This window comes from Pelodiscus sinensis, chromosome 3 (assembly GCF_052426305.1).
Source record: "Pelodiscus sinensis isolate ZL-2025 chromosome 3, ASM5242630v1, whole genome shotgun sequence".
Lineage (NCBI taxonomy): Eukaryota > Metazoa > Chordata > Testudines > Trionychidae > Pelodiscus > Pelodiscus sinensis.
In genome coordinates, this window is record NC_143054.1 from 6702243 (window position 1) to 6728295 (window position 26053).

General features: G+C 45.6%; 1 protein-coding gene across 5 annotated transcripts in view; it reads left to right on the top strand.

The window, feature by feature from the left end:
* Positions 1-26053, top strand: part of INTS9 (integrator complex subunit 9) — a 92524-nt gene that overhangs the window by 56015 nt on the left and 10456 nt on the right. For all 5 annotated transcript variants that reach the window (XM_075923266.2, XM_075923268.2, XM_075923264.2 and 2 more), the window contains exons 12-14: positions 8090-8261; positions 11190-11314; positions 12487-12654. In XM_075923266.2, the coding sequence (XP_075779381.1) occupies positions 8090-8261; positions 11190-11314; positions 12487-12654 (465 nt within the window). The remainder of the gene's footprint in view (positions 1-8089; positions 8262-11189; positions 11315-12486; positions 12655-26053) is intronic.

Below are 26053 nucleotides of genomic sequence, written 5' to 3' on the forward strand. Positions count from 1 at the left end.
TTCTGATCTCTGAAAATTGTGAATTACAGTTAGAATGTTTCCAGTGTTAAGATTAGAGATTGATTTATCCCCAAAAGAAAGTTCCTGTGGTCTAAAACCTCTCTCTCATAATCCATATGAACCATAGAGCTGAGCTAAAAATTCATTGCCAGTAGCCTTACACTCAGTTTAACTGGCTTTTAATATAAAATACCTTTTATCCCTCGCCCACAAAAGAAGCTGTAAAATCACCTTGGGGACTTTGGTGAGACTATGTAACGGCTAAAACAGTCTCTTAATTCAAAAAATGACTATTAACAGCAACAATTTCATTCTAAGCTTCAGGGGGAAGCCGAGTTAGTCTGTATAGGATAAACTGAAAGAACAACAAATGGTCTGGTAGCATTTTATAGACTAACAAAACATGTAGATGGTATCATGAGCTTTCGTGGTCACAACCCACTTCTTCAAATGAAAACTCCAGTCATCTGAAGAAGTGGGCTGTTCCCACGAAAGCTCATGATACCATCTACATGTTTTGTTAGTCTATAAAGTGCTACCAGACCGTTTGTTGTTTACGTTTAATTTCATTCTAAACACTTATATTAGCATCACAATGTATAAAGATGCTGAAGCACTATCTAGTAAAATTTCAGGTAATTCACATCAACACAGTATGATTAGGGAGGTGAGATAATGTATACCCATGTTCCAGTCCACTAAAGTCCATAGAAGGATTTACGACAGTGGGCTATGGATCAGGCTTCTTACATAGTTGATAAGCATTGAGAGCATGACCTGACTGGCCTGTTGTGGGTAGAGACAGACTGTTGTTTTATCCTATATTTGTACAATGCCCAGCACCCTGAGATTCTGGTCCATGACTAGGCTTCTAAACACTATGGTAGCACAAATCATTAAGAAGGCCAAATAACGTAGTGAGTATTGCTGATCCCATAGTAACGTCCTCTAACACAAATGAGGGGTTTGCAGCTGCATCTGGTGTGTGTGTAATAATATTCAGCTCTGGGGATATGAACTGTCCTCTGCTGGACCCTGGTGAAGGAATGAAGGATATAGTAGGTCTCTTCATTGCAGATTCCTGTCATTTACTAAGCTCTTTGCAAAGAGCTTAGTAAATACAGGGATCCACCTTTTTTTCTAAAAGGTGGTAAACACCTTCAAGCCCTCCCGAAAGCACTGCTACGTTCAGGCTCCAGTGCTCTCCACTGGTCATTAGTTTTCTTTTTGCCTTCCTGAAAGTACCCAACATGCTATTATCAGCTGATTGTTTCCATGAACTGCAGCCTAGTCCCCTTTATTGTGCTCCCATGGCCACTAATAGTTTAACATTGCCATGTTGTGTAAATGGGATGGAGATGCATTTGGTTTGGTTTTTTTTTCCTCATGGGATGTATAGAAGCTAGACTGTGAAAAGTATAAACAGAGTTACAGACTCTGATAACTGAGGCCATATGTAAGTGAGTAGCTGTGCAAGATGACCCCTGTGAGGTAGGGAAGTCCTAGTATTCCCATTGTTCAGAGTGGGATCTGAGGCTTGGAGGTGAAGTGACTTGTCTAGTGTCGTACAGGCATTGTCTATGGTGGAGCCAGGACTTGAACCTGTTCTCTCAAATTCTAGGTTTGAGCCCTAAGCCTCCTTCCTCTGCATGTATGTGTTGACACACAATTTCTTTTTAAATTAATGAACCAATAATTCATTCATGAATAATTTTATGGGAAGAAGACTTGAAAGGCATTGTGAACGAGTATCAGAAACATGAATTAAATTATCACTCCTATGGACACAGCATTTAGAGAGAACTCTTTCTGGTTGAATAATTGTGTGGTGCTTTTTTAATTGTTGGTTTATAGAAGTGTTTCTCAACCAGTGGTACGAGTACCCTTTGGGGTACTCGAGAGAAATCTGGGGGAGTACATCAACACAACTGAAATTTGGAGAAAACTGAATTTTTGTTTTAAGTTTTACAGCACTTTATTATTTTTGTACTTTTTATACCTAAAAATGTCATCGCCCACCTGGCTATGATTAAGTTGTTTAAACAAACATATTGCAATGGTAGAAAAAAAAGTGTGTGTCTGAAAACTATAGGTATTGGGGGTACTTATAATTTTTTTTAAAGGGGGTACTTTTTTTTTTTTTTAAAGGAGTACTTTGTAGAAAAAGGTTGAGAAACACTAGTTTATAACATTTGAACAGAGATCAGTTGATGAGCTCAGCTGGTCTTTAGGAGAGCAGAATAGGAGAAGTTACTCAGATACGCATGATATTTAGATGGGCACCCACCAGGTGCTTGGTGCTGTTTGCCAGCAGATGGAAGGCAGTCCTGGAAACGAATGCTCTCTGATGATGATGATGTGATGATGGGTGGTGATGAAGATGATGTGTGATCACTCGTTGCCGAGTATGCTCATCTTCCATGGGAGTTGTGGACCCTCAGGTGGCTGGTAAGGCCGATCCTTGAGTTCTATTACAGTGAGGTCAGAAGTTTCCAGGTACAGCAGGAGACTGCTGACTATGACTAGAAGCCAGTCTCCCTTTCCTCCTGTGCCTCTTCTCCTCTTCAGCATGTCGTCAGGCAAATTCAAAATGCAGGGAGCCATTGCATAGAACTTGTCTCCATTTTGAGCGATCCTGGGCAGGTGTCTCCCCAATGTCAACATCCATGTTGCACTTCTTTAAGTGATCCTTTAGCAAGTCCTTATAACGCTTCCGTTGTCTTCCCACATTACGGTGCCCTTCTTTCAGCTGAGAAAACAGGCCCTGTTTTGGGAGGCAATGGTCTGCCATCCGAACAACGTGACCAGTCCAGCGAAGTTGCTGATGGCAGATCATTGTCTCAATACTGGTGGTCTTTGCCTCTTCTAGAACACTGATGTTAGTGCACCTGTCTTCCCATTTGATCTTCACGATCTTGCAGAGGCAGCGTTGGTGATACCTCTCCGGGACTTTCAAAGATGCTCTCTAGTCAAAAAACAAATACAGTTTAGGCAACAGAATCCAGGCTGCTCCTGAAATTGGACGTGCTCATTACCCAGATAAATGTCCAGTTCTTTCTTGTTTGATTGCATGTTTGCTTATTTGTTTTTGGTCATGCTAAAGCTCTTTATACCTTGGCGCAATGAGTTACCCAGATGGCTTATGAACAGTGTGAGAAGTATTTCTTTCCTTTAATCGGTTACTAATGTGTTGCTTTAACATTACATTGCCTGTCTGACAGGAGTGGGCAATAATTTTTGTTGGGGGGGGGGCCACTCCAAGAATTTGGTAAGTGGTCACAGGCCACACTTTTCTATGATATTGGTGGAGGTTGGGTGCAGAAGGGAGCTCGTGGTAAGGGATTGGGGTGCAGGAGGGGATGTGGGGTCTGGAAAGGAGTTTTGGTGAATGAGGTGTTTGATATGGGGCAGGGGATTTGGGTGCAGGAGGAGGTGCAGGGTCTAGGAGCAGTTCAGACGCGAGAGGAGGCTGAGACCTGGTTCAGGGGTGCTGAGGCTTTGAGTGCAGGAAGGGGTTGTGACCTGTGGCAGGGGATGGGGTACCAGATGCAGACTTTGGCCAGGAATCACTTATTCTGGGGGGAGGGTGGCAGCGGGTCTCTGCATGCTGCACATGCCCACAAGCACTGCCCCTGCAGCTCCTGTTGGCCAGTTTTTGCCCAATGCCAGCTGCGAGAATTGTGCTAGGGGTGGGGGCAGTGCACTTTGACACCCCCCTCTCAAGGGATGCACTGCAAGGAGACACATGCGCTTGCCCCACAGTTAGCCGCTTTGAGCAGCATGTGGGGCCGCAGTAGACAGGGAGCCTGCCTGAGGGTCCTGATGGGCTGCGGCAGGCAATATTTTGCCTACCCCATTATATGAGAAGGTACAGAGAAGTACTAGACTTGCCTTCTCTACCATTTAAACACCTCTCCCCTACTATGTCTCCACTCGAAGTTAAGCCTTTCCAATCTGCTCAGTCTCTGCAAGCAGTCACTGGTCCCTGACCCCTCCTTCCCCATTTCTGTTAGCCTTGTGAGAGGGGACGATATAAACTGGACATGGAATTTTATCCCTCCGAGTCCTAGCCACTTCCTCTCCCTCCTTGTTGTTTATGCCTTTCACATAATTGTAGAGATTTAGTGTGTCTCCTCCCCTTGATCATGACAGAAAATTGGTTGTTCTCCTGGAAGGTACTCTGATTCCTAATGTCACTGAATTGATTGCAATAGGGAATCCTGCTCTTCCACCAGAGCAAACAAGAAACATGCTAAGATTTGCAAAGCAACCTACTAATAAGTTGGATGGAAATTGGATGTTCAAATCCCTTGAGCCACTTTGAAAATCTCTGCTGTGTTCTTCTAGACTATGTCTACACCACAGAGGTATCCCGGAAAAGCTCTGCCATGTCCAAGGAACGCGTCTGCTTTTTCAGAACAGTTTCCAAAAAAGTGGACACATTCTTTCAGCATCCCTGTATTCCTCACTGTATGAGGAAGAAAGGATCTTCCAAAAGGGGAGGTTTTTCCAAAATTTAGCCCAGTATAGACGGGCCAAATTTGGAAAAGCCTCTTCCAAAAAAAACCCTGGAAAAATGTATGCAGGTTGTAGTTCGCAATTTGTATATCTTTTTCTGACTTTTTGCAGTCTAGACATAGCCTTACTGCTCAGCAGTTAAATGGAAGGTTTTTAAGTGAGTTTTTCTGCAGTGTCTGGGTCTGCCCGTCTCTGCTACAACTGCCAGTAGAAATTCAGTGGCTACTGCAGCCAATAATTTCTCAGGAGGAAGAACAGAGGTATGGGAAGGGCAATATCTGGACAGTTCATACAGCTATATCAGTTCTGTTTTCACAAGCAGTTTTTGTGACTCAAAGGGCTAAGACAGGGCTGGGCAAGATGTGGCCCTGGGGCTGGATCCGGCCCACCTAACACTTTGTTCCGGCCCACGGGCTGCATCTGGCTGCTTTCTATTTATATCCTGCTGCCCATGTCACCGAATTTCCACGTGATAGCTCAGGCAGCAGGATCCTATTTAAATGGCTAATGGCTCCCGGGCATGGCATTACTCTGGCAGGGGTCGGAGCCGCGAGCCCTTTAAGTTGCTGCAGCAACCCTGGGCAACTGCTGGGAAATGTGGTAGCAGTGGAGCCACAAGCCCTTTGCTGTGTTTTTAATTCAAAGCCTCCAGCCCCAGACAGCTCTGGGGTGGAGGGGGGGCTAGTCCCCAGCTCCGCTCCTCCTGGCCCAACCCCGCCCCTCCTGGAGATGGAGCCAGCCCGTGACCATGTACCAAAATTCACTAAGTGCCTCCCCTGCAAAAATTATTGCTCACCCCTGAGCTAAAAGCTTGTATTGAGGTAACTTTAGAAGTGTCTATCCAGTTAAAAACCAAATGTAACCAATGCTTTGAGTTTGGGGGCGTTAATCAAGAGAGATGGATGAGTCCTTTGCCTCTAGGATGTTGCTTTGTCTCTAGTCCAAAGACACAATTTTCAAGTGTGACTAAGGGCTTGAGTACACATGAAAATTAATCTGGAATAAGGTAGGATGTGAGTTAAAGCAAATGACTATCCTTGCTTTAACTTCATGTGTGAATGCTCTTCTTCTGAAATAAAAGTGCCTTACTCAAGACTAGCTTCGTTTCCTGCCAAGGAGAAATGGCTCGAAAATTGGCTATTGTTTTTTGACTGCAAGTAGCTGGGGTGGGAGTATTTCTGATAGTTTTCTACGGAAAAACTAGCTCTCTTGATCTATGCTTCCTTCCTTCTTATACTGGCTCCAGCACACCATATGCAAAGCATTGCATACCAAGAACTAAGTGACAGAGGAGGAACAATCTATCCAACAGCAAAAGGCCTCCGTTAGAGGTGGCCTCTGGAGGGGGCACAGAAGGTGACGTAACACAAGCATCCCTTCCTCCCTCATTGTTATAACAGAGGCATCACTAGCAGAATTTTTGGATAGAGAACTCACACAAAATGAACAGCAATAAATGTTGGCTTGTTGAACAAAGGGAACACAGTGGTTACATAGATTTATCCAGGTTATAGTATCAGTCACTGACCCTGTAAATCAAGACTATTGCTTTAAAGGAAAGCTTAGCCCTTTGGGATTTAAAAAATAAAAACACAACAAAAAATTCACCGCAGTTTAGGTTCAATACCCTTTACTAGCTCTTATCGCTTAAGCTTTCAGTCAATAAGGAGTCTTTCTACAGGAAGAGATGTCCTAAATGGTTCATGCTTCCGAAAACCAAAGCTTCAAAACGTATTTTTAGAGATTCAGATTGGACCAGCACCAGCCAATGCTGCTGACCCAGACTTGGTGCAGTCGGTGCTGTTTTTAATCTGGTTTGGTAACCGTTATACTTCTCTACATGAGACAAGGTGGGGGAGGGTAATATTGGACCAGCTTTTCTTGGAGAACATGCGGTTCTTTCAGGAAAAAAACACTTTTTTGAAAGTTCCCATACTCCTGAAAAAATGAGGAGTACGGGATCTTTTGAAAAGGGTTTTTTTTTTTAAAGAACTGCATCTAGACTACGGTTTCACTTTCGAAATATCCTTTTTTGAAAGACTGCTGGGACGCAATTATGCAAATGAAGCGTGGGATATTTAAATCCCTGCTTCATTTGCATTTTCAAAGTGCTTCATTTACATCCCTCTTTCAAAAGAGGGACGTAGTGTAGACACAACATAAGTCTCAACTTGGCAAAGCCCGGGCTAGGATGATTTAGTTGGGATTAGTCCTGCTTTGGGCAAGGGCTGGACTTAATGACCTCTTGAGGTTTCATCCAGCCCTAGGATTCTAAGAAATGTCAGTATTTATTGCTGTTTTCTGGAGCCTTCCCCTAACTCGGTGGCACATCACAAATCCACTTTGGCCTTCAGAGTATAAATCCCCCATGTACTCCACTGACACAAGATTTACTACTTCAGATTTCGGGTTCTGGCCAAGCCCAGCCATGTGCTGCAGTTAGCTTTTGGGACTGTTTCCCTTCTAGGATCTATTAAATTCCAATCATTTACAGGATAAAACTTGTTTTGCCTATTGTCTGCTAAGCTGCTCTGCTGCCAGCTCTTATTACTGGAAGCAACATTTAGATTCTAAATATTGCACTCCAGATGCTTCAATCAGAAACCTTTACCAGCCTTAATTATAGGAGTGTTTGCAAGACTGCATATTAACTGCCACAGCAGTCATCGGATGCATAGTTAAGTTTCCCATTTAAAGGCTGAATTAGAATTTGATATTGCCGTCAAGTTGCAGGAGGTGGGGTGCCTCAGACTTCCATATTACAAAGACGTGAAGAAAGTAATAAGCCCTTTGTCGATGGCATTGTGGTTAACTCTCTATGATCCAACCGTTTGCATGGCAAATCTGATGGACTGGGTCTGCGTGTGCGTTTGTCTGTCCGTCTGTGAGTCTGTCTGTTCAAGAATTCCTCCTACATGGCTAGGGGCACCAACTTTGGTGTGCTGCTTCCTCTTGCCACAACTTAAAGCAAGGGCAGGGTTTGGCTGTGCCAAGACAGTGGGATGTGCCTGGAATGGAATTGTTTCTTATGAAACAGAAAAGCAAGCGTCTGCTAGCAGGAACAGTTGTGCTGCAGAAGGACCTCGGAGGGGGCAGCCCGGGGCCAGAGATGGGCACCGAGACAGCTCTAACCCCATTGGGGAAGCAGTATCCACCCCTGCCCCCTATCTACTATATAATTGAGAGAGTTTGTTTGTGTATCTGTCTGTCTGACATACACCCGTCCTCTGACTGTGCCTGCTGCAGCAGCCTTGGACAGGCACTTCTCACCCAGCCTCAAGCTGCTGCAGTGAGAGAGGGCTGGGGTTGCCCTCTTTCCCCAGGGCAGCCTGTATACTGACCCCTCATCTCCAACCCCTCTCCCCCACCCCCCGAGCAATGTTTTAAATGAAGAAAAACAAAAATGATTTGCATTAAGGACCCAAGCAAGGCTGGGTAAATCCTCTAATATGTTACAAGTAACCACCGAAGTACTGGGATAGCAGTTATGGGGGGGGGGGGTACATGCACTATAAAAATTGCTGAGCACAGATGTGTAAAAAGTTGGTCAAGTCTCATTATTTTATTTCAGCTCATTCAGACAAACAAACTGAAGCACTATCCCAGTATCCATGGAGATTTCAGCAATGATTTCAAACAGCCGTGTGTGGTGTTCACTGGACATCCCTCCCTCCGGTTTGGGGATGTAGTTCATTTTATGGAGCTGTGGGGAAAATCTAGCCTTAACACTGTTATATTTACAGGTAAGTGAAATGCTCTTCACAGCACAGAGGTGGTAATGTGTCATACGTCCTCATTGGAACAGATCCCATCACTTGTCCCCAATTGGATGATGTCAGTAGGAGTTTCTTCAAGTGAGGCTCCCTGGGATGACCTCAGTGACAATTTATACTGCATGTCATTCCTGTTTGCCTTGCAGAGTTGATTCTTACCCTACACAGCTAGCCCTTGTCCTTTGTAAGCAAGATTTTATAAAGTATCTACAAGAGATCAGCTCTTGGACAAAGAGCAGTTGGCTCTGTCCAAGACAGAAGCAATGCTAATTGGAAAAGGTAAATGCATTGATGAGCTGGCCAAGACTGTCTCCAACTTCCATCAAAATCCTATAGCTCTTATTTATCAAAGTGGTACAATGCCTCCAGGTCTTCTTAGATGCCCTGCTACTCTTAGATGACCATGTAGACACAGTTTCCCAAATGCCTCCTTTCACCTCCAGCTTGCTAGGGAACTTCATTCCTACCTTTAAGCCAGGGCTCTGGCCCCAGTAATCTATGCTTTGTCACCTCTAGCCTGTCTTACTTTAGCTGACTGTGAAGATAATGTCTGGCTGGTGAGTCTTGCCCACATGCTCAGGGTTCAGCAGATCACCATATCTGGGGTCGGGAGGGAATTTTCCTCCAGGATAGATTGGCTGAGGCCCTAGAGGCTTTTCGCCTTCCTCTGTAGCATGAGGCATGGATCACTTGTTGGAGGATTCTCTGCATCTTGGGGTCTTCAAACCATCATTTGAGGACTTCAATATCTGAGATATAGGTGAGAAGATTATTCCAGGAGTGGGTGGGTGAGATTCTGTGGCCTGCGTTGTGTAGAGGGTCAGACTAGGTGATCATAATGGTCCCTTCTGACCTTAAAGTCTATGGCTACATCTATATTGGCATCCCTTTCCGGAAAAGGGATGCTAATGTGACGAGTCGCAATTGCAAATCCGCGGGGGATTTAAATATCCCCCGCGGCATTTGCATTTACATGGCTGCCGCTTTTTTCCGGCTTGGGGATAAGCCGGAGGAAAGCGACAGTCTAGACGTGATTCTCCGGAAAATAAGCCCTTTTCCAGAGGATCTCTTATTCCTACTTGAAAGTAGGAATAAGAAATCCTCCAGAAAAGGGCTTATTTTCCGGAGAATCACGTCTAGACTGCCGCTTTTCTCCGGCTTATCCCCAAGCCGGAAAAAAGCGGCAGCCATGTAAATGCAAATGCCGCGGGGGATATTTAAATCCCCCGTGGATTTGCAATTGTGATGTGTCTCATTAGCATCCCTTTTCCGAAAAGGGATGCCAATGTAGACACAGCCTTTGAGTCTATGATAATACACAGGTTCCAGCTGGTGCTGAACAGGACTACCCACTGTCTCCCTGGCTCAGGCACTGAGAGCACATCCGGCCTGTATCAAGTCCTTCCACAGGCTCCCCGTCAGCTTCCAGTTCTAGTTTCAGGCCTGGGTCCTAATTTTAAAAGCAATTAATAGATCAAACCCCTGCTGCATCAGAGGCTGATTGGAATCTCTGAACCACCGGGACAGATGCATTGCTTCGGGACAATGCAGATCTCAAAGCCCAGGACAAAGAATGTGAGAACTGTGAAGGAAGCATCCTCTGAGGGGAACAATGTTCTAGAGGCGATCAGGCACTGATCGTCATTCAGGAATGTTGCTAAGCCTTCCTCCATGAGAGAGATTTTCCACCAATCTTGCCCAAGCAGACTTCTGGCCCTGTACTGAGGAAAGGTTTAGAGACTTTTTGTGTGCCTGTGTGTGTGGAAGGCACCCTGATACAATGGTGATGGGTGGCAGTATAAAACACTTTGATAAAGGGAGCACTGCCCATCGCTGTGCCTCACTACCAGATTTCCTTCCATAGTTCTCCACATGCGCCAGCAGTGGTGAAAGAAGTAATACACAAGACTTGGGTTTTGGTTTTTTGGGGTTTTTTTTTTTACAACCATGTCTCCAAACTTTGTTTTTGAATCAGAGTCCCGGCTATGCCTGTGCTTCCATCATTGTTACCCAGGAAGAAAACTGTAGGTCTGAATTTTATTAGCATAGACAAGACCTAGGAGTGTGGTGGATTTTTGAGGAATGTATCTGGTAATTTTTAAGTACATGACCAAGAAGGATACCAGTTAGTGACAGCCATTGCGAGTTTAGTGAGAAAGGCACAAGTCTGCCAGAAATTGGTCTGAGGTCACTATCAGAAATCACATAAGCTGCAGAATAGCCACCTGATACTAACAGCTTTCAGTCACTGCTGCCGTGCTAGAATGTACTGTCAGCATGGAGTTAAAAAGATGAATATCCTATTGCACGCAGCTCTAAGCTATCCAGCTTGCTACAGATCCACTAGGATAATAGTAGAGTATTTGGTGAATAGTTCCTTAATCTTCCATGAGTCTAATACTGACACCTCGCCTAAACTAAATGGAATAATTATGAGGAAAATGGTGAAAATATATTTGCTGAAGGTGACACCTAAGTAAAATCATTTTGAAATATGAAAAAATTGTGTTTGGATTTTTGCCAGGCTGAGAAACCAGGCCTGCTCAGGTGGAGTTTTGATACTGAAAAATGGTAAATTGTGCTCTTTTTTAGAAGGTCTGATTAAAAGTAAGAGATGCTGTTTGTGTCTTGATTAAATTTGTTATAGAAAAATCAGGCAATAATGCTTTTGGATGAAATGGTGCTGCTCTGTTGCTTGATTGAGCTAAGACTAATTGTGGGCATAATTTTCATCAAATTAACGGAAAATAACTAGTGGGGGAAGAGAAATCTATAAGTGAATTAACATTACCAAACGACAGCTCGTCTAGACTAGGACATGGTAATAGGGGGAGGAACTGAGCAATCTTTGTTCTTTGAGACATCAAATATCTTCTGTATTTTTTTTCCCTCCTGCAGAGCCTGACTTTTCTTATCTGGATGCCCTGGCTCCTTATCAACCTCTGGCTATGAAATGTGTTTACTGCCCCATTGACACAAGACTGAATTTTATTCAGGTGTCCAAATTACTGAAAGAGGTCCAGGTAATGAAATCTCTGTTGTCCGTGTACATTTATACATCTACACCCAACCACTCAATGGAGATTTCTGCTGTGGCTGATCTTTATATTAAGAAATGACTCCTTGCCTTTTGTTGTTTAGCCAAGTCTCTCTGAGCTTACATCTACACTGCAGTGCTATTTTGGGATACCAGAGGTATCCCGAAATAGCTATTTTATGTCTTTTGAGTGTACCTGCTATTTCAAAATATAACAGGCTCACTATTCCGACCTCCCTGTACACCTCATTCCACGAGGAGTAAGAGACATTTCAGAATAGCGCTTTATTTCTAAATAAGTGCTGTGTAGACAGCGCCAAATTTCAAAATAAGCTATTTTGAAATAACATTGAAATAAGATACACAATTTGTGTAGCTCAAATTGCGTATCTTATTTCAACCTACGGTGCAGTATAGACACACCCTAAGAGACCATACTGTATGTATCTCTTCTAATAATCACACACGTGATAGCGTGAAGGGCTTAGAAAGAACAAACTAGCTAGTCATCCCATTGTATTGTGAGCTTCCCCTTCACTCCATGAACGATGGCCGATTCTGTTATTTGCATTTTCCACCATCACCACCTTCCATGCTGCATTTAAGAGTAGAATGGCCTCTTCCTCTGCTCAGTTCTCTCAGCGGCCCACCTCCACCATGATCCGTGTAATAAATAGCCTAGCAGTGATTTATTACTATATCTAGGGTTATTTTTTTAATATACGATGCTTCCAAATTGTCCATTTGGCTAATATATGCAGCTCTATGTTCCCCTAGCTGTCACCCTTGTCTTCCCACTCTCCACTCCCTTGTGTTCTACACCCATCTGTGGCATTTTGTCCTCATTTTGAGTGAAAGCTTTTTTGGGACTGTCTTCAGTTTTGTTTGTACAGCATCTGTCTTAACTACTGACATGTCAGGGTCCATTGTGCTAGGCACTGTACAAACCACCGAATAGACTGTCCCTGCCCTGAACCACTTACTCCACTCCTGATTAAGGGCGCCTGGATGCAACCAGAATCCAACTAATTACATGTTAATGTACAGCCATGTTACAATCCTTATAATTGCAGACTCAGTGCTTGCATCATATACAGCTCCTAGGGCAGGGCACGTTGACTGTTGGACGTCTGTTTTCACCCCCATCTTCTCTTCTAGCCTCTCCATGTCGTTTGTCCGGACCAATACACCCAGCCTCCACCCACCCAATCCCATCGCACAGACCTGATGATAGACTGCCAGCCCCCAGCAATGTCCTACCGCAGAGCAGAGGTGCTGACTCTCCCATTCAAGCGGCGCTACGAGAAGATCGAAATCATGCCAGAAGTGAGTGACGACAGGGAAACGGCACGGTGGCTCCTTGCTGTCTAACATCACTTTGGTCCTGTTGCCCCATGTCTATAGTCACCTCAGACAGAAAAGTGTTACCCGTGTGACTTCTCTTGCACATGGAGGCCTAATCATGCACTTCCCTCTAAGCCAGGGACCCCAGTCTGTGAGATGTGCCCCCTAGAGGGTACAGAGGGATGTCCAGGGGAGATGTGGTGGGCCCAGGCCAGCCCTCTGGGGGATGGGGACAGAGCCCCATGCAGCCCCACTCAACCCCCAGTTCTACTCTGGCCACAGTCAGGTCGCTGCCAGTCCAGTTACCAGCAGTAATTGGCCTCCCGTACCGGAGGTGGAAAGAGCAGCAGCTGCTGCTGGAGCCCAGAAAAGCACTTGGGGATGGCTTCAGCAAGAAAGGTACTGACACTTTCCCCTCCCCCCCATCCTACCCCAAGCTCAGCTCCCTGTTGCCACGCACCCCTCCCATCCCCAGAGCATGCTCCCCCTCCCCCATCCTGCCCCACTCACACCTGCCTCCTCCCTGGCTCTTGGGGGCATGCACCAGATGAGGGGGTCTGCTACTGAGAAAGTTTAGAGACCCGCTATGCTAGGCCAGAGATTTGAATGAGGGATATTCCTGAGAGGTATTCACAATGTTGACAGAACCACGTGGCAAAGCTAAACATGTTAATTATCCTTTGCAAACATGTTGTGCTTCAAAGCATATTGCAAATATGCTAGCCCTCCATAATCACTTGTGAGGTGGGCAAACTCAGGTCCAGAGCTGCTGAATGATTTGCTCACAGTTTCTCAGTAAGTTCAAGGTAGAGCTGGGGATTGAAAGTCAGGACTCCTGGCTTCTGTATCCTGCATCACTTGCTAGAAACCCCCACGCCCCCTTCTCTTGGGAATCTTTCACAAATGACTTATTCAGTGAACAGTCTTAGAGTCCAGTAAGTTAACTGGTTGCTTAAACCATCTAACATGCTCACAGACGTCAAGGGTAGAAAGGGTCGCCCGTCTGACCTTCTGCACATTGCAGGCCACAGAACCTTGCCCACCCACTGTAATAGACCCCTAACTTCTGACTGAGTTACTGAAGGCCTCAATCTTAATTGAAAGTCTTCAAGTTACAGAGAAACCACAATTTACTCTAGTTCAAACTAGCAAAGTGGCCTGTGGCCACACTGTAGATTAGAGGGGGGCACATTACCACCCACGGGCCACATCGGGCCCATTGCACCCTTCAGGCTGGTCCTTGAGCTCCCGCCAGAGGGCGAGGTTGGGTCAGCCTTTTGGAGAGGAGCTAGACTAACTCCCAGGCAGCACGGCAAGCTGGGACAGCCGGTGCTTCATTCCAGTCTCACTCCTTTGGCCTCTGGTCCCCCACAGCCTAAATTCCCCCAGTGCCTGGGCTGTGCAGTCACCATGCCCCTAACCCCAATGCTCTGGGCCACGCAGCTGCAGCTCCCTGCAGGCAGGTAAGCCTTACGCAGACTTACCCTCGCTGCTCTGCTGCTTCCCTGGTACTGCCCCGTACAGCTCCCCCCATGTTATCCCCTCCCCCACCTTGATAACATCTGCATTCATGGCCCTTCCAAACCCAAATGTGGCCCTCAAGCCAAAAAATTTGCCCACCCCTGCTCTAGAGGAAGGCAACCTCCCACAGCCTCCTTTGTCTCTGATCCTGACCTGGGCAAAATCCCTTGCTGACCCAAATTATGGCCCTCATTCAGACCCTGAGCATGTGAGCAAGAGCCGTCAGGCAGGTACCTGGGAAAAAATTCCCTGTAGAGCCTTACCCTTCCAGTGACCAGCTATTGAAGATATACGCTAATAGCAGTCACAGACGGGCCATATGGTTCCCCCCCCCATTACTACCCTTGAGAAACTGTTCCAGAACTTCACTCTTCAAACTGTTCTCATTTCAAGCCTAAATGTATTGATGGCCAGTTTGTTCATATGCCAACGTTGGCTCCAAGTGTAATAGTCAGAGGCACACATACAGAACAGGAAATGACTGCCTAGGAAGGAGTATTGCAGAAAAGGATCTGGGAGTCACAGTAGAGCGCAAACTAAATGAGCGTCAATGAAATACAGTTGGGAAAACCGCGAACGTCTATCCGAGATGTGTTAGCAGAAGTATTGTAAGCAAACGCAAGATACGCTTCTTCTGCTCTATTCCTCACTGATAAGGCCTCAGCTGGAGCCCTGTTCCCCGCTCTGGGCACTGTGCTTTGGGAAAGATTGGATAAATTGGAGGAAGTCCAGACGACCTCAACAGAAATGACTGAAGTTCTAGAAAATATGACTTAAGAGGAAAGATTGGGAAAAAAGAGTTTTACTTAGTCTGGAGAAGAGAAGACTGAAGTGGGACATAGGTGTCAAGTATGTCAATGGTTGTTATAAAGAGGAAGGTGATATAGTTATTCTCCTTATCCACTTAAATGGCAACAAGGGAGATTTAAGTTAGAGATGGTCTAAATAATATTTGTCCTGTCTCAGTGCATGGCCTGGACTAGCTGATCTATCTAGGAGCCTTTCAGTCTTACATTTCTGTGAGACTCCAGTCCTCCGATCATGCCAGTAGCCCTTCTCTGCAACTGTTGCAGTTTGAATTCATCTTTCATAAACGGGGGAGACCAGACTTGCATTCCAGATGAATCTTACTTGTGCCTTTTCCGTTGATTCATAATGTATGAATCCCATAAACTATGCACAAATATACTCTTAAGTGACCTGTAGTCTAGCAGATTTGATGTTAAAGTATTTTGACAATCTAACCAGCACTGATGTGTCCTTGGATCAAAGATGAGGTATTTCATTTTACAACCAGGCTATATAGCCCACGGCAATTGCTTTAAAAAGGTGGGGGGCTGAGTTTTTCGCTGGAGGAAAAACAATACCCTTAGTGTTAACACAGGGTGCAGAACTACACAGGGAACTGTACCTAAGTAACAAACAACAAGAAACCAAGCTCCTACCACCACTGCATCATCTGTATCCAATTTGTTCCTGAATTCAGGGTTGAGCATGCAATTGCCTGCTGAGATTAGCCTGGAGTTGAAGATGGGTTTTAATTGAAAAATGTACTCTGAAGCAACTGCACTGTGGCATGTGTATTTGCTGGATACATTTGCATATTTATTGGCTCCTGTTAAAGGAAGGGCTAGTAAAATATGATGTATGATCAATGGTGTGATCAAAACGAATCTTGTGTTAGCAGGGAGATTTTTCACATCACCTCTCTACGTAGAGAGCCAGTACAAGACCTAGTCAACATTTTAATTCTATTGGCAAGTCCTGAGGCTTTACTTCAAGCCTGAGCGTTTAAGAGTTTGGCTTGGATCTGCTTAGGGGGGCAGTCACATCCTCTGCTGAAAACAGTGAGGCAAACAGCAGGGTGAACCCCACAGAAAATTATTTAGGCATTCCTGGATTTTAAAAACAGTCATGTCAGAAAGAGGAAGGATGGCCCACGGTTAGGGCACTAGCTTGGCCCATTGAGATCAAGGTTCAAGTCCCTTCTCTTGACCATATCACTTAGTCTCTCTTAACATGTTTACATAGCAGGGCAAAAGTCAAATTAAGCTACGCAACATCAGTTATGTAGCTGAAGTTAAAATTGCTTAATCCAGCTTTAGGTGCTGTCTACACACTTCCTTCGACTTCCCTTACTCCTTGTGAAATGAAGGTTACAGGAGTTGGAGTAAGAAGTCCTCCAACTCGCTATTATTTTGAAATAATGGCTTGCTGTGTACATGACCTTATTGTTATTTTGGAATAACATTATTCCAAAATAATGCTGCTGGGTAGATGTACCCTCTGTGCCTTGCAAAGGGGTAAAAGCACTGCCCTAGCTCACAGGAATGTGAGGCGGATAACTATACTGAAACTTGTGAGGCTCTCAGATACGGTGCTGGTGGAGGCCAGATGACAGTCGGAGAGAGAAAGAGATGTCAGCTGCGTTTGTTTTCCTCAAGTGTTTTGGCCAACAATATTATTGGCAAGGATGTTGCTGCCATTTTTCTCTTCCAGCAAATAATACTAAATATAAAACTGCTATTCATACCAGAAACCTGATTCAAAGTTATTCATCCATTCAGGGCATGTAAACGTCCTGCATGAGCTCATGAGTCTATATATTTTGGTTGGTGTCTAAGAGTATGTCTACACAGCAATATTTTTCGAAATAACGAACTTAGTCCACGTCTACACAGCAGGCAGTTATTTCGAAATAATGTCGAAATACTGTCAAGCTGGAGGACTTCTTACTCCGACTCCTGTAACTCTCATTGTATGAGGCGTAAGGGAAGTCGGAGGAAGAGTGCTCTATTTTGAAATAAGTGCCGTATAGACGCTCCCAATTTCTAAATAAGCTATGCAATTGATGTAGCTCAATTTGCGTAGCTTATTTCGAGTTAAGCCCTCCTGTGTAGATGCACCCTAAGGTACCACAGGACCAGTCATTGTCAATTGGAACACCCTAAGGTTTAAAGCATGGCTACCAAATACTTGCAGCGAACTACTTGTCTGCGGGGCGGGCTATGGCGGAAATGGCCTTATGTAAAATATCTGTTGGTTTGAAGCACACCTGGCTTCTGGGAATCATGATCTTTTGCAGCACATGTAGATAGAAAAGACCTCAATGGGATGGATAAACTGGTTTTTATGAATAGTTCACCCAGGCGTTAGTGAGCTGGTTTGGGAAGGTTTTCCCCTTGAGGAGATGAACTATCTATTTCAGCCAGGGCTTACGCAGGTTTTCCAATCACATAGAACTCTGCAGTGTCAGAAGGTGGCTGCAAGAACTTATCCCTTTTGGCTAAATCATACAGGGGCCGCTGTTGAGGTGGAATTGGTTCCACATGGCCCTCCCCGGCCGTCTTCGTGGTGGAAAAACTCCAATGACGGTGTAATTGACAACACTACCTGTCTGTCTTGTGGTGAATACCACCACCCCGTGTTACATGGGGGCTGGACGACCACAGGAAGGAGTATTTACAGGTCCCCACATCAGCATCGTGAACCCAGGCTGTTAGCTTCAAAACACAACTTGTAGCAAAGAACAAATGCTAAAACCTGCTCCAGAAAATACCAGTGTGTAAATCTGTGTCAGCCCTTTCCCTTTTTCTCTGGTATATTAACTTCCATAGACTTTTGAATTGTACAAAGGGGTGAATCCACATTTGTCTCCAGATTCCTGAACTCTCTTTTTAAAGTAAAAATCCCATGTCGCCGCAGCAACAGAATGGCTTTTGTTAAAACCGCTTTCCCCTACATCCCCACCTAGCTAACCTTGATAGGTCAGATTCTGATCTGTTACATAGGTTTGAATCCATTGCAGTCAGTAAGTTACTGTGCATTGAGATCGCTTTAACAGAGAGGACAATCTGACCCAGTAAGGCTGTGGTTCTCAACTGGTGGTCCATGGTGACGTTTTCGGTGGTCCACAGGAACATTGTCCAAAGTCACACGGCATGAGCAGGTGCCGCCGTTAGGCTGTTTTACACCGTGTTCACAAGCACGTGGCACGTCATCCATAGTGTCACCTAGGACGCAACCGCGTTGTGTTGCCAGTAACTTCCGTCCGAGGCTCTGGGGATCAGTGTAGCTGCCACCATCGTGCTGAGCGGTTGCTGTGTCGTTTGTCCTGTGCTACATGTGCTGGAGGCGGTCCATGAACATTTTTTGATTGGCTTGGTGGTCTGTGGACTGAAATGAGTTGAGAACCACTGCTAAGGACTTTTAGGTATAAATGAGATTTACACTGAGTAGAGCCTCTCTGTTCAAATGGTTTTTAACTCTCCCATAGCACCAGGCTAAGGCTGCTCTCCAGAGTTCTGTGGGAGCATTTTCACACTGTTTCGTTCATCTGCTCCTTTGAGCATCTGCAGGTCTCTTTAAAAAGGTAGCTGACTGGAAATTGGCGAGGCATTGTCTGTTCACAGAAGAGTGGGAACGGGGGGTGGAAAACATATTCTGGCGCAAATAGATAAATTTAAACAGTAGCCTCTGAGCAAACAGTGTGACTCCAGTTTAATAGTTTAATTACCATTTGAAGAATGGTGCATTGCTCATGACTTCAACAGCAGGCTGATTGAAGGAGGGCTGTTTGTTTTTAAAATACTCTTCTATTGTAAAGCTCATTGGTGCAAGGACCAGTGCTACCTGAATGTGTGTGTGCACCGTCTAGCACAAGGGGGCCCTGACCTTGGATGGGGGTCTCTAGCAGTGTCCCAGCCCTCACTGAATTCCCCCTCTTGCTCACTCGCAGCCTGTTGTGCTGTCCCACCAAACTGGACCCGAAGTGTCTCTTCGTCTGGGTGGCTCAGGGGGTGCATCTAGACTACGTTCTTCTTTCGAGAGGAGATATGCAAAAGTGGTGCTAATTTGTATATATTCTTCCAATCGCTTTTTCAGAAGAACTCCCCTTTTTCGAAAGAACCCTTCTTCCTTAAAAAATGAGGTATACAGGGTTCTTTCGAAAAAGGGGGGTTCTTTTGAAAAAACCCTGTCTAAACTGCTTTCACTTTTGAAAAAAACACTTTCGAAAAAGCGATCAGAAGAAAATATGCAAATTAATGCCAAATTAATGTTTTGAAAGAATAACGTAGTCTTGATGTGCTCAGGCTGTGCTCCGACTTGATTCCCTGTCCTTCTAAAAGGAAGAGTGGGAGCTGTAAGGTGCAGCGTCTCTCAGACCTGTCTCCATTGGATCTTATCCCTTCGGCATAAACTTTCCTGTGTGCTCTCTTGGTGAGACCAAGAATTGTTCCACTTGCAGAAGATGGGATGAATGGGGAAAGTATTGGAATGAAATTTACCACTTAGCAGCTGGGTCTAACAAATCGTTATTCAGGGAGAATACTAGTAAGTACCGCTCAGTAACTCACAAGTGGGAAGCAATCAGAATGCCCGTTCTGCTGTCCCCTCCAGCCGGGGGCAGTAGACTACTTTAGCTGATAACATTTTGTTATCTCTCTTTTTACATATCATAGAATCCTAGGGCGGGAAGAGACCTCAGGAGTCATCGAGTCCAGACCCCTGCCTAAAGCAGGACCAACCCCAATGAAATCATCCCAGCCAGGGCTGTGTCAAGCCGAGACTTAAAAACCTCTAGGGATGGAGATTCCACCCCCTCTCTAGGGAACCCATTCCAGTGCTTCACCACCCTCTTAGTGAAATAGTTTTTCCTAATATGTAACCTAGACCTCCCCCATGCAGTAGCCTGTCATTTCTGCGAACTCTCCTCCCCTGTCAGGACAGGTTTCTTCATGTTCAAACCAGCTTCTTCTAGCTTTGTGTTTACTTTGACTTTTATCTTCCCTACAAACATGATTACTCTGCCGTTTCTTACCCATGTGCAACACTACATATGAGCTGAGCGGTAAAACTGTTAAATCACAGCAGACTTAGTTCTTTCACTGTCAACAGAAGTGAAGTTGCCTAAAAAATTAGGCATAAACAGTTGGGAAGGATGCTAACTTTATATTGATGCAACTTACTAGGTTGAAACATTGTGTGAAGATTATCTTGCGTGGTACTGGAGAGTAGCTTCGCCCTGTGCTTATCCGATTTTGGGAGCCACTATTCTGACACTTTATGAGTGGGTGGGAAAGTGGAACTGATTGGCCAGTAAGCAGCCTTTAAAAGTGCTACAAAAGGCTCATTTTATCCTCACTCATTGGATGGCCCCTCCTTGCCTTCTGTGGGATTCTGTCTGTGAAGTGAAGGTAGTGCATGGCCTCAACTGAAATCCAGTGACTGTTTTAGCCGAGAGAGGACTATGTGAAGATTTAGGATTTGGCCCCAAGCCCATATGCTCTCATTTTCCATGCCAACAACTATGGTTTGGCCATCAGCAGTGTTTGATCTGCCAGATCCTGTTCAGTTGTGGAAAATACAATCCTGAGTGAGAGAGTCAGCAGCAGTGTTTGCTAAGAAGTTACTCCCGTTACAGGAACTTACATTGCCATCTACATGTAAAAATCACAGTTGTTGTTCAAAGTTCAAAGATGACCGTGGCGTCACTGATTGGTTTGGTTTCTGTGAACACAGGAGTAGCTGATCAGGCCAAGTTGAGCTTTGAACTTTCTATGCCACACTCAAGAAGAGATGCTACTGTAGGTTACTTGATTAACAGTAGACATGCTGCCGTTGTGAGATTTGCATTGCTGGTGCTTCTGTTCTGCCTCAGCAACTCTCCTCTGCTCATAGACTGTAGCTCCAGTATGGATGAGACTTCGCCAGGTAGAACAATCATGCGCGTCTGGCATTGTCCACTGTTGGCACACAGGTTACTAGGCTAAATGGACCTTTGGTCTGACTCAGAATGGCCATTCTCAGATTCTCAAGAGCAAGATCTTCCCAATCAGTAACTGCTGAAACACTTCAAAGATAACATGAGGGAGTCTTTCAAACATTTCTTCTGGCCTCCCTGAGTGCGCTTTCCCTCCTTTGGCTCTTGATAAAAGATCTTTGGCAGTTGCTCATCTGCCATTCTGGTGACATGGTTTGGCCATATCATCTGTGATTGCATCAATGGAGCATGGGTGCTTGGAATTCCTGCCCATATGAGAACTTCAGGATCTGGAACTTTGTCTTGCCATCTGGCACTCATCAGCTTCTTTGGACAGCCAATGTGAAAGTGATGTAGCTTCATTGCATGGCCTCTGTACATCCTCTAGATTTCATGTGCATACATCAGAGTTGGCAACACACTGGTTTTATAGATCATCAGTTTTATTTGTTGACTAATGCCTCTGCATTCCTACATATTTGCATGTAGTGTGCCAAAGGCCACACTTGCTTTGGCAATTCTGATATTGGTTTCATCCATGGGAGCTGCATGTGATAGTGTACTACTGAGGTTGGTGAACTTGCCCAGTGCCTGAAGGCTTTGGCCATCCTCTCTGATAGGAGATTCTATGTAAAGCTTTCCTGGTGCAGACCGGTACATCTCGTCTGTCTTCTGGATGTTGGTCGTAAGACCAACATTGTCACAAGTTGAAGAGAAATAGTCTATACTCTGCTGCATGTCAGCCTCAGATTTGGCATTCAGGAAACGGTCATCATCAAACGGAGGATCAGGATCAGTCACTTCCTGTATCTTCATCTTTGCCTCCAGTCTCCTCAGGTTGAAAAGCTTGCCATCAATCTGGTATCTGATGCCAGTTTCGCTTTCACCATCACGAAAGGCGTCTGTAATCACAACAGAAAACATGCTGATTAGGGTTGGGACCAATGCACAGCTGTGCTTGACTCCATGGGTGACTGGGAATGATTCAGGTGACTCACCATCACCCATAACACAAGCAAACATGCCATCATGGAATTGCCGAACTATTGCAATGAATGTTTTTGGGCAGCCGAATTTTGCCTTTATTTTCCAAGGGCCCTCTCAACTCTGTGAAATGCCTTTGTCAATAATGAAACTTCCAAAAACAAATTTCCATGCCATTCTCTTACTTGGTGGGACTGCATTCCAGTGCAGCACTGACAATTTTAATCTTTTATAGGTTGACATTTTTAGTAAAAATTAAAACTGAAGCAGACCAAATCACAAAAGTAAAGCGTGTAAAACTAACCCAGCTAAAAACCGCAGCAAGCCACACTCAAACCTGCCTCCTCCCAATCTAAATATTGATAACAGTAATCCCCAGTGCTATCATAATATTGATTCTTCCTAGAAGTGTGCACATGAAAGGAAATCAGAACACCACCAGCATTTTAATGTTATTAATACCACTCCGTGATCTTCTTCAAGAGATGTCCCTGTGGTTTCTCTGCTCCAGGTGTTGGCATGTCCCTGTGCCTTCACTCAGAGAATTTTGCAGCATTGCCATTCAGGACGTGCCTTCCTCGCACATTGCTGGTGTTTAAAGTGTAGGTTGAACCTCTATGATCCACCAGCATCTTTGGTCCGGCATGTTTTGATCTAGCCAGATGTCCATTTATCATGGATGTGGCCAAGTTTCCCACAGTTCCATAAAGTTTGTTTACAGCCACCAATCCTAGTTTGCAGTGTCCTTTGCTGTTTTTTAGCTCTAAATTATTCCTAAATGTCGTCTAAGAGCCCAGTCAGCTGTGGAAGTGTTGGTAATGCTCTTAGACAATATTGGCCTCCTGTGGTTCAGCAAATTCTCTGTTTCAGCACTGATCAGATCCAGAGGGTGCCAGATTAGAGAGGTTCAACCTGTATCACACACACAGCCCAGAGCCCTTAGTTCCTTTTCTACCTTTCCCAGCCTGAGATGGAGTACCCAATTCTGATAAAATCCTTCCCCTTGTAGATAAAGCATAGTTATTTAGTTCTAGTATTTATACATAGAGCAGTTTCCATTCGCTCACCCCTGTTAATTATTTTTTCTTTTGCTTCCCCAGTAGAGGACTCTTACTGTTAACAACATGCCCAGTTCACTGGGTTTTAAGAGATGCCCTCTAGATAAAGACAGTAAGACGGTGGATCTTTTTGGATGTAAAGTGTATACATCATCTATGCTGCAATTCTGAGTCTTGACCTACATGGCATTATTTGTCAAGCATGGCCACAAAAATTATAGAAAGCTTCTGGACTTTGCTAATGCCATCTCTGACAACAGGAAACAGCAGTTTAAATCTCTGATCAGAGAGGGACAGACAGTTGTACACACCACACTCTAGGCCTCTCTTGACACTGCTGACAGCAGCTAGATCCACCGCTGTTGTCATGCACTGAACCTCAGGGTTCAACTCCACAACGTCTCCCAGGGAGCTGCGGAATACTGTGCAAGACCTCCCTTTCAACAGCTACAAGTTGTTCGCCTCCAAAATGAATGAGGTATTGCATGTCATGAAAGCCTCGTGCCCCACCATGGTCCCTCAGCACCCACATACCGGCCATGAGAAGATACCAATTTAGATATCAGTCTTACCAGGGGACTTCTTGTTCTCAACAACAGTGGAGACCCTATGACCAACAATGACACAGACAGAGGCCACAACATCAGCCCTCCCCATTGTCATCATTGGCGCCCCAGCCACTGCCTTCCAGTAAGCAAAATGTGAAGGTCTGGTCAAGGGTCTAGAAGTTCTTTCCCACTCCAGAGCTTTTACCTCCTGCCCATCTATTTTCAGTCCACCTACTTGCATTCTACCAGGATTGGTTGACTTTCAGCACTGACAAATGGGCCTCGGATGCCTTTAGATTGGCCTATACTATTCCTTGCTATCATGCACACCTCTAATATGGCCCTGCCAAGCAGGATATCTGTACTAGCCTCACCTGTTCCACCACTCCTATCATCTTATTGGTACACTGCTACTCAGTCACCTGGAGTGGCACAAAGAAGAGAAAGTTATTTTACTCTCATGAGCAGGAGCTGGAGGTTCTTTGGATGCGTGTCCCTGTGGGTACTCCATTATTCACCCTCCTCCCCTTTGCTTCAGAGTTATGTTTGCTCTGTGGCCGCAAGGAGGGCCGTGGGTCATGCTTGCGTTCCTTTAATCAGCAACAGTGTGCAAAGCAGGCTCTACACAAGCACGACCCAGACAGGCACGGCTGCAAAACTCTCTGAGTGAAGACACCGGGACACACCAGCACCTGGAGTGGACCACCTGCAGCAAGACCATCCCTACCAGAACACAAAATACACAGCTGTGTAGGGTACCACAATTTTGGGGCACCAAATTGCCCCAAACTTTGTGGTGCCTTTGGCATCTGTGTGCTTCATATGCAGAGTTACAGTCTCTGACGACCAGCCCCATCCCCTGTCCAGCTCCTCCCTGCACACACACGCCCCAAGCTACATCCAGCAGAATCATGCCTAGGGGCGTGCAGAGCCCAGGACAACCCATCTGCTCTGCCCCCACCACGCCGTCTCTTGGTTTCCACTCCACTCCATCCCCTAAGGCCATGCCTCTTCCTGTTCCTGCTCTGCCCCCACTTCACTCCTTGCCCCAAGTCTCTTCCTCTGAGCAATGTCCCTGGGGAACTAACAGGGGAGCTGGAGCCTCCTACAACAGCGGCTGCATAGGGTACCAGAAGTGCTAGGGACGGGGCTGACCCACAGGGACACTGCACTCAAAGAACCCCCATCACTGCACTGGTGAGTAACTTTCTCTTCTCTATCAGTGTTTTCATGGCTTCCACAATGATAGCCATTAGGGATGCCAAGGTGCAATTGATTACACAATTAACCGACAAGCCTGGGCTTATTGGTTAATCCTTTCGACTACTTGCACTCTCCTCCCCTCTTCTCCCCTCCTCCTGCAGTGGGGGGAGGGAGGTGGGCGCTAATACACATGGGGAGGCTTTTAAGCCGGGTCCCTGCATGTGCTGGCTTCTGTGGAGCTGTCTCTCCCCCACCCCCTGGCCGCTTCCCACAGAGGCAGCAGTATGGAGGGGCGACAGGAGGGAGCTGATGCACGGAGGAGCTGGCTTAAAAGCCAGCTGTCTATGAGCACCAGCCCCCTTGGAGCCACTTGCCCACCCCCCGCGCTGCTGCCTCTGATAGAGAGACAACAGCGAGGAGGGGGAAGGGCAGGTGGGAGCTGGTACACATGAGAAGCGGCTTTCAGGACAGCTCCCTGTGCATATCAGCTCCCACAGAGCCTCCTGCCCCCATGTTGCTGCCTCTTTATCAAAGGCTTGAGGGGGGAACAGGAACGAGCCAGTGCTCGCAGCGCCCCGGCAGCACCGGTTTCCATGTGTCTCCTCCTCCCCCCATAAATGTGTAATCCCTAACATTTCCAGCAGTTACACATTTACGCAAATGCCCAATAGCATCCCCAATAGCCGTGGCATTAGGGTAGAAATGAGGGGTAGAGTTTTCCTTCTTGTTGCATTTCTGCATGCGATGTAATAACCTTCTGTTCGGGTTGTTGGCCTTCAGTTCTCAGAATAGGTAACTCTTGATAAATGGAAGATGAGGCGGTAGCGTTCAGAAAGCAAAAGTGAATGCCTGTGGCAGAGAGCTGTTGACTGCTAATGGCTACCATACTGCCCAACAGCTGGGAAGAGCAGAGTGCTTCAGAGACAGAAGAGGCACTCTCAGAACTTCCATGCAAGTCAGCTGCTTTGATTTAAGAATCTCTTCCTTCACGGGATTTGTCATTTTCATTGTGTTCTTTGTTACAGTCAGTTCTGTATTGATTCCACAGTGCAAAGGGGCAGAGAGCCAAAGTGCCTTCGATCATTTCAAAGAGCAGTGCGCTATACCTCTGCAAGCGTTGCTATTGTTAACGCTGAGGCTGAATAGGAAGCTGCCAGCGTACTGCTCTCCTTTTACGTTTTGCCGCCTGTGTGAGTGTGTATTGTGTGTCTGTGGAAAACATCGATCCATCCCTTTTTGAGCCAGCTGTTCTGAAACGCCATCATAGCATGGGCCACATCTGAGGAGTGACACTGGGTAAGGTT